The following is a 12,326-nucleotide window of genomic DNA, read 5'->3' on the forward strand; positions in this document are numbered from 1 at the left end:
CGAGTCCAAGACTGTAACTTGGCTGTCTGATAATTTAGGAAGTGTTATCCTGTCAAGGAACTCATTGATTTCATTATCTGATGGGTTTATCTGTGGTGAGTACAAAGTTTGGTAAAAGTCTCTGAAAGTGTTGTTTATGCTTCCAGGGTCATAAACTATATTCCCGGTTGAGTCTTTAACAGCAGATAAGGTAGTTTTCTCTTTATTTATTTTTAATTGGCTAGCTAAAAATTTACCTGACTTATTACTATGTTCAAAGTTTTCTATTCGTAGTCTTTGTGCTAAAAATTGTGTCTTTTTGTCAATAATTCCATGAAGTTCTAATTTAGCTTCATGTAATTTGCTCATTAACTCTTCTTCTGTGGATGTCTCTAAAGACTTGATGATTTCCTCTAACTCCTGAATACGTTTGTTTTCAGTTTTTTTCTTATGTGATGAGAAGAAAGATATTATTTTACCTCTCATCACTGCCTTTCCTGCCTCCCAGAGAATTCAATTCAATTCAATTCAAGTTTGTTTATATAGCGCCAAATCACGACAAGAGTCATCTCAAGGCACTTCACATAATAAACATTCCAATTCAGAACAGATGCTGATGTTCCAGGCAGGTCATTTTGTTCTAAATATAAAGCCCACTCCTTTTTAAAAAATTCTATAAAACCTTCGTCTTTAAGCAGTGATGTATTAAACCTCCAATTTTTGCTTGGTGGGATTGTCTTCTTGTTTACCAGAGTTAAAGAAACCGGAGCATGGTCACTGATGGGGTGTATCTCAGTGGCTGAAATGTCAGCCAACAATGAGCTGCTGACTAGAAAATTATCCAAACGTGAATGAGTGATGGACGTGTGAAAAAAAAGTACATTCTCTACGGTTAGAATGAAGAGATCGCCATGCATCACAAAGCCCATAATCACTCATGTACTGTTTAACTATATTAGTGGATTGCATATTGCGCTGAGTCCCAGCTGTACTGAGCCTGTCTGTTAAAGAGTTCATCCAAAAATTAAAATCGCCTCCAAGTATAAGTGGACAGTTCAAGTGTTCAGAGAGTACAGAGAAAAAATTATGAAAGAATGGAGGGTCATCAATATTTGGACAGTATATGCTGACAATACATAAGCTTTGGTTCTGTACAGATATTTTTAACATTATAAATCTACCCTCTGGATCAGAGACTGTGTCCAATACTGTGAAATTGATGTTTTTGTGTATTAAAATAGCTACACCTCTTTGCCTAGAGTTATAGCAGGCAGAGAACATGCTGGGAAACTCAGGTGTTTTAAGTTCATCTGCGGATGTGGCAGATCTATGAGTCTCTTGTAATAATATTACGTCTGCTGCACTCTCTTTAGCTGATCAAAAATCTTTATTCTTTTCTCTATGGAGCCAGCTCCATGTACGTTCCATGAGACAAACTTTAGTGCACCCATAGATGTGTGTGTGAGTAGCTAAAATATGAAGCCTTCATGTGAATAAGATGGAATAAGTAACTAAATGTATAAAATAGTATGTTAATAAATAACAGAAAAGTAAATAATGATAATAATAATAAAGATCCAACAGTGTTTGTGGTTGTATTATTTGACACGTAAATTATGATATTGTGCTGTGGATTTAAGATATATATTTGTGTTTATTTTCTTAATCTAAATGTAGGGCTGTCGCGGTAACCGCAAAAATGAAATATCGCAATATGAAGAAACCCACCGCGCTGCATCATGGGTCACCGCGATTACTGAACTTGGTTCAACTCAATGATGCATGTTGAGAAGGTTGGCTGTACTGGTATCAACACGAAACGTTACTTCGCTCCTTTGGGAGCACTTTGGTTTTCAGTACGTCAGCTGCTGCGCAGCCAGAGTCCTTGGCCGAGACAGAGCTGCCACCAACGGCAAAAAAATAATAATAAACGCTCTGAGACCTGCTGAAGTCCCGGACAAGCACTGCTTCTGCAACCGTCCTGAAGAGAGTTTGAGCCGAGCTGGAGCTCACTCGCTACCTGCAGGAGGAATGCATCCTCCTTGGTTTTCCTTGTAGGTAACAAGGACTGACCGAGCTATAAATCACCGTCATTCGTGTGTGTGAAAGTGAAATGATAGTGCCCCCCCCCGGCGCGCTCGCGCCCGGTACATGTAATTTTTTATGCTCGATTTTAAACAACAAAACAAAATGGGGACTTGTTTCTTATTTGTTAGATGCTGCAGCCAAATTTGCATTTAAAAGTTTAACCTCCTGAATTTTGTTGTTTTTAAGTTCAGTCGGACTCCGACTGTCGGAGAAACAAACGTTACTGCGATCTGTGTTGTTACTGCCCTTTGATCTGCATTCAGTAAAGTGTTATAAAAGAAGGCACGGCAATTTTTAACCTTTTTTAAATGTGTAAACAGTATGTTTAGATAGTACTGCAATAAAAAAAAGGGCTGCAATAATATCGCACACCGCAATATTAAGCCACCCTGAATCACCGCAGGACGAATTCCTCAACTGCGACAGCCCTATCTAAATGAATATTTTTCAGTTTTTATTTAAACAGTTTTTCCCAAAATCTAAATAATTATTAATTTTTTGGAATATAACATGTACAGATTACACAAACGTCTACACACTGATGGTTTATAGATTTAAAATAGATAACACAAAACTAAATAAATATTTTTAATTCACATTAACTCTTTAAAGTCACTATTTTTTTCAACACATTTGCAGTGGGTCTTTAAGTGAATGCCTTGTGAGTCAACCTCTGTAGGAGTTAATCCCTGGTGCTCCTGCTTCAGCCAGAGAAGAGGGAATCAGTAGACGGCAGGATATGAAGTCTTTCCTTATATCCGGACACCTCACCTCTGATTGGATAACAGTAACTCTACCACTGACTCTGTTTGCTCTTCAACTTTGATGTTTTATCTCCACAAATACCGCAAGCCTGCCATGAGATCTGCCATGTTGTGAAGTTGTTAATGCTAACAGTTCGCTCCTACTAGCCAAGACGTGCTCTGCTCTCGCCATGATGCAAAATCAACAACAGAGTTTCCCATTTGCTAACCAAGATGGGTGAGTCCATGAATTAATGGACTCACCCATTAATTTTACAGTGTGATGTAGATGTGCGGGGCTTTTTCTGACCTGGGCGTTTTCCCATACTATATACGATACCAATTTTATTTTCTATAGCACAATTTAAAATACAGCGTGAGAGCTGTCCAAAGTGCTGAACAGGCAGGAACAATAAAAAAAGAAAAGCAATAAGGATCTAAACAAGGCATCAATAGCAGGTAAAAACAATAAGAACAATATATAAAACACAACAGTAAAAACTGTAAAAACAATAAAAACAACGAAACAATAAAATGATTCACTGTCCTATCTTGTTTTCTATCAGTGGCTAATGCAGGAATTAGGGGTCGAAGACCATCTTCACGTTTAGCCTGCATACGAAATTCAAAGTTATCGGTCATAGTTCAAAAATAAGAGCTTTGTCACGTTTTGGGGATGTTTAGGACCCAAATATGCAGCAACCCAGGATGACACAAGGCCGGAGATGATGTAAAGTTAAATCCTTTATTTTTGAAGGATGAAACGAAGAGTAAATCCAGGGCAGAGAGCCAGAGTCCAAAAATGACCAAAATCCAAAATAAACCGGAGATCCAACTGAGACACGAGAAAATGCTAGAGACTAGGAACGAGAGACTGACAGAATTACCACAATGGACCGACACAAGACAAAGACAAGACAGGGCTTAAATAACAGGGAGGAGTAATTAAGGGAACAGGAAGGAGGTGTGTGGAGTGAGGGCTGGAGGGAAGGCAGGTGACAATAATTACCTAAATGGGGAAACAGAACCCAGGGAGGACAGATAAACTTAAAACTACAAATCCAAACTAAAAGGCTGCGGGAAGGACTAACACACACACACACACACACACACACACACACACACACACACACACACACACACACACACAGAGAGACATAAATAACTCACACACATATACTGGGCTGGGGAACAAGAGGCTGGAGCTGCAACTGGAGGGACAGAGGATAACTAAATGAACACCGGACCTGAGGGAATGATAAAAAGGCCTACAAACAGAAGACACAATATTGAGACGTAGACAAAGGACACATGAGGGCGCTATGAGACACAGAAGGGAAACTAGAGAGGATGGAGAAACATCAGGAGACACATAAAGGAGGGGGCAGACATGCACACACACACACTGACACCAATAAAATCACACACACTAACACACACATACACTAAGCTGGGGAAAACAAGAGGCTGGAGCTACAACTGGAGGGGCAGAGGATAACTAAATGAACACCGGTCCTGAGGGAATGATAAGAAGGCCTACAAACAGAAGACACATAATAGAGACACAGACAAAGGATACATGAGGGCACTATGAGACACAGAAGTGAATCTAGAGAGGGATGAAGAACACCAGGAGGCACATGAAGGAAGGGGCAGACGCAGACCATGACAAGCTTACTCTTTGAAGTGCTCAAAAAAAGAAATAAAAGAAAAGAAAAATTTCCTTCTTTTAATTAATTTGAGCTAATGAAGGTTATAAAATATGGAGAAGTCAGAACAATACTAAAACAATAATAATATTATGGTAATCATTTTATACATAATGTTATCTCCCCCCCCCCCACACACACACACACCAACTTTTTTGTTTAATAGTTGTTTTCAGTTCAAATTAATGCATGTTTAAAAATGGACTAGTGATAAATATGCGTTATTAACCTGCTGATGAAAGAGGTGATCTACATGAGGATGCAGAACATGTGCTCATGAAGTGTTTTTTAAAGACTTTTAATTGCATGGAATTATATTTACCTGTGAATTTGCATTTTAACTAATACTAGTACTATCATAATACTTCATGACTGACAGCTGATTCATCAGGTATGTAGCTTTGCAGCAACTGAAAACAAGCTGAGCTGCAACTAAGACCATAAACATTGCTTTAAATATAACCGAGAATAGAAAACATAAGCTGTGTACTTACATGCACTGATCTCATCTGGTGTGTGCTCATCAATGCACATGTCACATAGATACTTCAAACAGATTAAATTACAATAATTTTTGTTTTGTTTTTGTCAGAGAGAGAAGTAAAAATCTTCTTACTGTTTTTCTGTAAGCTTTCGAAAGTTTGAAGCATCATGTTGGTTCGACACACGACTCATTGATACATTTTTCACACACTCAGCAGGTTTATAACTGACAGCTCCAGCGCAACTCATGCCACACCCACTCAGATCTAAACCACGCCTCCTCCAGCAGCCACAGCATCCCTCTGACTCCGCCCTCCATAAAATTACATCACTGTTGTTAGCTTCTGTTAGCCTGCTGTATTTAGTAGCGGCAATAATCCCCAGTGAGCTGTAGGATTATTAATCTGTTAATCTGATTACTTTGTGTGTCTGTGTGTGAGGGGTGTGTTTTTGATAGGGGGGAAATAGACACAGGATCTGCATGTGTGTTGGATCAGGGGTCTGATTGTAAATGCATCTCTGTGATCTCATTATTGCTGAGTCAGACATCAAAATTCCAGTAAAGTTTTCAACTCAGCAGTAACATCTGGCAGACATAACCAAGGGTAAAATACCCTCAACCTCATTTCCCCCTCTTATAACAATAGCATTGCTTACAAATCAGACGTTCTTCAATGAGAAACCATTTTATACCTTTAATTTTTTTAAATGATCAGTCACTCTTGGTTTTTCATGCAGGCTGAACGTGAAAATTACGATACATCTACTTCCTGCATTAACTTCTGATTAAAAACAGACAGTGAAACTCCAGGATTTGAAAAGCCTGACAGATCTATGCCAATATCACCTAACTTGACTCGCGTTGTTGTTTTAGCGTCCAGGAAAGAGCTGAGACTGTCTTGACTTGCAGAAGCTAACCATTAGCATTAGCAATCCCACCACACGGCAGAACTCCTTCAGGCTTGTGTTATTTGTAGAAATAAAACATCAACGTTTCAAAGCAAACTGAGTCAGTGATCTAACCGTCTTCTAGATCCTGAAACATGCGCTCTGGACCTTTTTTTCGCATAGTATGACTTACAAGGCATCCATTCCCACTAGAGACCACTGCGCATGCATTAAAAATATGTGAAGGACTTCTTTAAAAACACATAACACTCACTGATCTGTAGCTCCATTACTCAGGGGTCCCATGGCCCCTGGATGCCCCTGCAGAGGTAGGTGTGGAGGTGATGCACTGGAATAAAACTCCCCCGATCGAGTCAGGATCTCCTGCTGCTTCCTGCACACGTTACACACCCACATCACCTAAAACACAAATCCAACACACAATAATGTTTAGATCTTTAGTTTTCATCAAAAATATCAATGTTAAAATATTTTATTGTTTCTTTTTATACTATTTTGAAGGTTTAAGTGTAAATAAATATGACCTGCTGAGATGATTTCTCTGGAAAAGTGAAGCTGCATCTTGTGTGTAAACCCGAGAAGATAAACAAACAAAAACAGACTGACCTTGTTGGCTCTCAGAGGGACACGCCCACCACAGCGGGCGCAGAAGCGACTCTGACAGTAGCAGCAGGCTCGGCCGCAGCCGTCAGCAAACTTGGTCTTGTGGCAGATACCACAGGTGGGAGACTCTGCCCTTGCAGTCTGTGCTGCAGGAGGCTCCTCCCCCAGTTTTTTCACCTGGTCTTTATACATTTCAAACTGCTGATGCAACTTCCTGTGAAGAAGAGGAAAAGTGGGACTGATCAGATGCCGGCATGAAGATAAAATCTTCTCTAAATTCTAATGAGGCCTGAAAGAATCAATAATTTTGAGGTTTCCTGTTTTTTTGTCAGTTCCGTCAGACCCATTAAAGAGGCAGAAAGAGAAGGTCAGGCCTGAAAACTCAGACTTCTGCAGAAAAAACATCATAAAATATAACATATTGTAACACCGGCTCTGATTAGCTGTATATCCACCCTTCTGGCTTCACCGGTAAAATATTGAGATAGCCAAAAGATAGAGTTGAGCCACTCAGGTGAAACAGACCTCAGATCAGTTCACCTTGTCCAGGTTTTACTCACGTCTGTGACTCGCTGTCAGTCGGACTTTTAACCTGCAGAACTTCGGACACATTGGCTGCAACATTATTGACCAACTGACTGAACCCTGAGAATGGATTCCACCTGTCCAGGTAACACAGACAGTCAGCTGACAGGTAGCATGTTCACCAGGAGGTGGGGGGCAGGGGGGGAGCAGTTTAGGAAACAGAAAGTGGCTGAATGAGTAAAGAGAGGTGTGGCCAGGACAGGCTTTGGAGGTCTGACTGAGGTACTCACGAAGCCGGGGGAGGTTTTGATTCCTCCTGATCCCTGCAGACATAAACGCCATGATGATGATGATGATGATGATGATGATGATGATGATGATGATGATGATGATGATGATGATGATGATGATGATGAAGCAGAATAAAAAAACATTATCAGAAAAGAAAATGAACTGAAATTGAAAATTAAAATAATCAGAAATGATGGAAAACGTTGAAAAAGAACAAGCTGCTGAAGTTCATCTGAACTTGTTTTTTCCATAATTATGTGACTTTTTTTTCTGTTGGTGCCTGATTGGCTAAAAATCATCCTGCAACCAAACCTCAGCCAGTCAAATCCTACTGGTATGCATGAAGGTTCTGCTGGTAAGGGGGAGGTTCTGATGGTCAGTAAGGTCTTGGATATCAGGAAGTCTTTTTGTTAAGTCATTCTATACCAATACAAGCAGGGTCCCCCCTTATATATAAAAACTAATCATTTTAGGTAACTAACATCACATGTCTGCTATCATTCATAGTTTGTGCAAAATATGACAACTACTACAATTTAAGTTAGACTAGTTGTGCCAAACAAACAAAACTATCTCAAATCAATACCTCCGATTTGTCACATTCTGACATTTTGAGTGGGAGGAGATGTAGATGAAGAGTTTGATTATAGTACAGTGATCCCTCGCTACTTCACGGTTCGTTTATCGCGGATTCACGACTTCGCGGATTTTTTCTTTGGAGCCTTATTCAAGGGAAATTTGCAGATTCGCAGTATTTTTCTATGCGAAATATCAAGAAATTCCTGTTTTTTTCATCAATTTCATCATAAAATGCACTTTTTGTAATAAAACTATAAAAAAACCAAGTAAAATACAGTACTATGTAAAGGGAGGGTTTTAAAAGTCTGAATACTGAATACGTACCTGTTAAATAAATACTGTAAATATGGTGTCCCTACTTCGCGGATTTTCACCTATCGCGGCCAGGTCTGGAACGCATCTACCGCGATAAACGAGGGATCACTGTATGTCCATGTATGAAAAGTTATGTCATTAAAAGAGACAACACCAATACGGATGGTTTCTGATACTTTCTATTAGTGCTATTATCGTCTAATAATAATGGTAGACCGATAATTTCAGACATCTAGTTGTGTTGGTTAGTGAGGTCAAAGATTTGTATAAGTTGTGATGAGTTCTAGAGGTCAGCGATATTTTTAGGGATGAAAGAGAATGTTCCAGTTTCAGATAATAAACGTCTGATGGTCTAAGACTTCCTGAAGATCAGAGGGGGAGTTTTGAATAGACTCTTCTCCAATGTCGGAATTTCTGGGGAAATTTACCAGATCTTTGCACCATGCGTGTGCTTCCATTTCACCAGGCTGGCCCAAAAGGGCCATTTTAGTAACCAGTGGAGTACCTGACCTGGTGTAGGGACTCAGAGACAGTCCAGTAGTGTCTCCGGATGGGACTTGTGGTTAAGTCGTGCTGATTGGTTGCAACTCAGTAGGGAATAACATCAGCAGACACTGACAAACAACCAACAAACAACCTCTGTCAGCGCGCCCCGGGGCAGCTGTGGCTACATCGTAGCTCATCCTCGAAGGCGTGTGAATGGGTGGATGACTGTGAAGCGCCTTGGGGGGGGGGGGGGGTATAAAACTCTGCTGAGCTTCAATTTATCTCCCCGTAACTTTTCTCCTTCCCAGAAATTTCCCAGAACTTCTATGGTGGAAACACGGCTAAAGGGTTGTGATGATGTTCAGAAAGGAGCTTCTAAAGATCAGTGTTATTTTCACAGATCAGGCTGTTTGCAGGAATATTCAAGCACTGAGCAGAAAATCTGAGTGACAAAGATGCAAAGATCAAAAACCTAAAACAAACGGAACAAAGCATCACACTGTCTAATCTCCCATCTGACTTCAGCAGCTCTCGCACAAAATGAAGAAAAACACAACAGAAAACTTCATTAAATTAAAAGCAAACACAGAAGGCATGACAGACTAACAAGACAAAAATAAAAGAGAAGCTGGAACTGTTTGGAATTCCTGGAGTTTGAAACATCTAGGGCGAGCCATCTGCTAGTTTGTTTAGAAGGGCGTTTCTATTTGCAGCTACTTAGAGTTTTGCCAGTTTTTGTTTTTAAAAGTAAATATAAAAATGAGGAGACAGCATCATGTCTTCTTGTGTGATTTTATAAGTCAACAACCAAACTACAGAGCTGTGAAGAAGTTTTTATCGCTCACTTTCTTCTGCTTTGCTTTTTTGTCACCTAAATGTTTCAAAGATAACTTGGGTAAACATGAAATGAAGTTTTAAATGATATTATGGTTTATTAAGGAGGAAAACTATCCACAACAGCCTGAACCGTAAGTGTAAACCTAGTTCACCCTGAAACTTAATAACTGGTAATGAGTGTCTCACATCCCTGTGGAGGAATTTTGTCTCACTTATCTTTCCATAATTGTTTTAATTCAGCCATGTTGGAGGATTTTCCTGCACAAATGTCCCATTTAGGGTCAAAGGTCAGATTATTCTCCTTCAGGGTTTTCTGGTACAACAGAATTCCCCAGTATCCAGGTCCTGCTGTAGACCAGACCATGATACTACCACCACCATGTTTGATTGTATGGTTCTCTTTTTTTCAAATGTTAAGTGTTAGTGTTACTCTAGGTAGGCGACACACCTTCCCACTGGTTAGGGTTAGAGTAAGGGGTTGGGGTTAGGTTGTGTGGTTTATCCACACGATCGTTTTCGCAAAAGTCTCTGGGATCAACACGTTTTGTCCTTTCAGTTGTTTTTCTCCTAACTCTCACGTGGATGACATTTTTAGTTGCTGTTCTTCAATTTCTTCTGATCTTCAATTTCTTCAGAAGGGTGGGGGATTTGCTTTTTGATATCTTTTAGTTTACTTCATGTTGTCAGACAGGAAGTAATTTCTTAGCTGTGAAAAGTTTTAAATCATTTTTTGTATTTTCTTGAATTGTCTTTGGTATTGAAATTTGTTTGACTGATGAAACATTTCAGTGACCAGAAAAAGCAAAAACAGGGTTTTTCACAGCTCTAAAGGATTCTACCTCAGTTTGATACTCTTGTAACTTTACCGGATTGTCTTCAGAGACATCTGCTGGGCATCAGTGGTTACAGCAGCTCGACTAGTAACCAAAAACATCATCTCACATTATTAGAAACCATCAAATAACCTTCCTACAAACACCGGTTCATCTGTTTCTATTCCTTGTATAAATGAACACTTTAAAGCTAATGTATTTCTGGTGACTTAAACAGTAAATTTGTTCTCATTTCAACAATCAGATCTGTGAACTGATCATTTTGAGACACTGACTGATAAAAAAAAATGTATTTCTTACATTTGAAACAACGTGATCCAAAGATCCCCAAACCTCAAGACGTTTTGATCCACATTAAAGCACAATCACCGGCCCACCAACACTCCCTAATGGGATAACTGGATTAAGTCTGCTGTAATTAAAACCAAACAAAAGCAGAAGGGCTGGCGGTAACAAACAAGCACACAGCCTGAGAAACAATCAAAGGTTTTGTTCAAGGTAATAACCACAAAACCTTCAGAGGATTCAGCCAAGAGTAAAGAGCACGTGTGTGCAGAATTATTGCACCAAAGTAAACACAGATACAGATTTGAACCCCGCAGAGCTGTTTAGTTAAATAAAAGTCGTTGCTTCTGTCATTTTGATTACATTTGGCTCTTTTTGTTACACTTTGTCTTTGCGTTATTCAGATTTGCTCTAGATGGGTAACCAAACAGCTCTCGGGTTTGCTATTTATCCAGAAAAGTGGCCATAAGTCCAAGGTAACCTTCCTCCTCACGTCACATGACATCTTCATCGTATTGCTGCTGCAGCTGATCATGATCCCAACTAACTGAGAGCACACTCACTTTAACATGCTCTGCTCCTTCTCCTCCTCCTTCTTCTGTCTCTCCATCACCGAGAGGATGATGCGCCGCTCCTCCTCTGTCAGGTGGCTCAGGTCCGGCAGATCCGACCCGGCCCCAGGGGGCGGTGCAGGTCCGGTGGCTCCAGACATGCTGACTGAGAGCCGCTGGAAGAAAAGATCGCCGAAGTCTGTCAGTGAATAATGATGAAGGTGGTGATGGTGATGGAGGCTGCAAAGCTGCAGCGTGTTCACGTATTATTTTAGTCAGATGCGTTCGGTGGCTCTGGATGCAGCTCTGCGGCCGCGCGTGGAGCCTCCGGCAACGGTCAGAGAGCTACATCTGCACCCTCCATCACACCATCCACCTGTTTATATGTCCACCCTTCATCCATCCACCCCATCCATCGCCTCTCTCACCGACAGGCGCAGCGGCGTCCTCCTGCCTGTTTATTCTGCGTTCATCATGTCGCCTCCTCCGGTGCTCAGCGGCGGCGGTTCCGGTCGGCTCTCCGTCCAGCCGGCGGCGCTCATCCTTCACCCCTCCGCGGCAGTCAAGCCCTTCTGCTCGGCCTGGTGTCGTCGCGTTATTCCGCGGGGCTCTCTTCGTTTCGTCTCGGTGATAATGGACGCAGCGGCGGCGGAGGAGACGGAGAAAATAAATAAATCCTCCATAGAAAAGGGGCGGAGCCACGACACGAGACGACGTTACGTGCGACAAATATCAGCTGGTAGTCGGCGGGTGGCGGTGGTGGAGGAGGGTGCTGCGGAAGCTAAACATAGACCTGCAGCCAAAGATAGAAATACAACCAAACCCTCTCAGCAGCCAATCAATCAGTCACTCTGCGTTTTATAAATAACCCAATTACCTCTGACTGCTGCTGGAGTCACGATTCAGGCAGATTTCACAAATAACATTTCACCAATCAGAGCCAAATCCGAACAATCTGCTTCTGCTGCATTTCAAATTTCTTTCAGCAGCTGGAGCCATTTTTCTGACTCGCTCCTCCTGTCTGATTTGATGTTCTTTTTGACATGGGTCATGTTTGTGGCACCGCTGCAGGAATTAGCTTCCTATTTTAATGATAAATGATGTGTCCTG

The 12,326-nt window shown here is 41.0% G+C and overlaps 1 protein-coding gene across 11 annotated transcripts in view; it reads right to left on the reverse strand.

Annotated features, from left to right (window-relative positions):
* The window catches only part of rims2b (regulating synaptic membrane exocytosis 2b), a 36,170-nt gene extending 24,326 nt beyond the window's left edge, over positions 1 to 11,844 (reverse strand). For 10 of the 11 annotated variants that reach the window (XM_054745035.2, XM_054745040.2, XM_054745039.2 and 7 more), the window contains exons 1-6: positions 11,645 to 11,844; positions 11,229 to 11,392; positions 7,330 to 7,362; positions 7,075 to 7,176; positions 6,518 to 6,728; positions 6,165 to 6,310 (exon numbers count right to left, since the gene is read on the reverse strand). In XM_054745035.2, coding sequence (XP_054601010.2) covers positions 6,165 to 6,310; positions 6,518 to 6,728; positions 7,075 to 7,176; positions 7,330 to 7,362; positions 11,229 to 11,377 — 641 coding nt within the window. In that variant the 5' untranslated portion in view covers positions 11,378 to 11,392; positions 11,645 to 11,844. The remainder of the gene's footprint in view (positions 1 to 6,164; positions 6,311 to 6,517; positions 6,729 to 7,074; positions 7,177 to 7,329; positions 7,363 to 11,228; positions 11,393 to 11,644) is intronic. The other variant, XM_054745037.2, reaches the window with a different exon arrangement.
* Positions 11,845 to 12,326: the final 482 nt, after the last annotated feature.

This window comes from Nothobranchius furzeri, chromosome 19 (assembly GCF_043380555.1).
Source record: "Nothobranchius furzeri strain GRZ-AD chromosome 19, NfurGRZ-RIMD1, whole genome shotgun sequence".
Classification (NCBI taxonomy): Eukaryota; Metazoa; Chordata; class Actinopteri; order Cyprinodontiformes; family Nothobranchiidae; genus Nothobranchius; species Nothobranchius furzeri.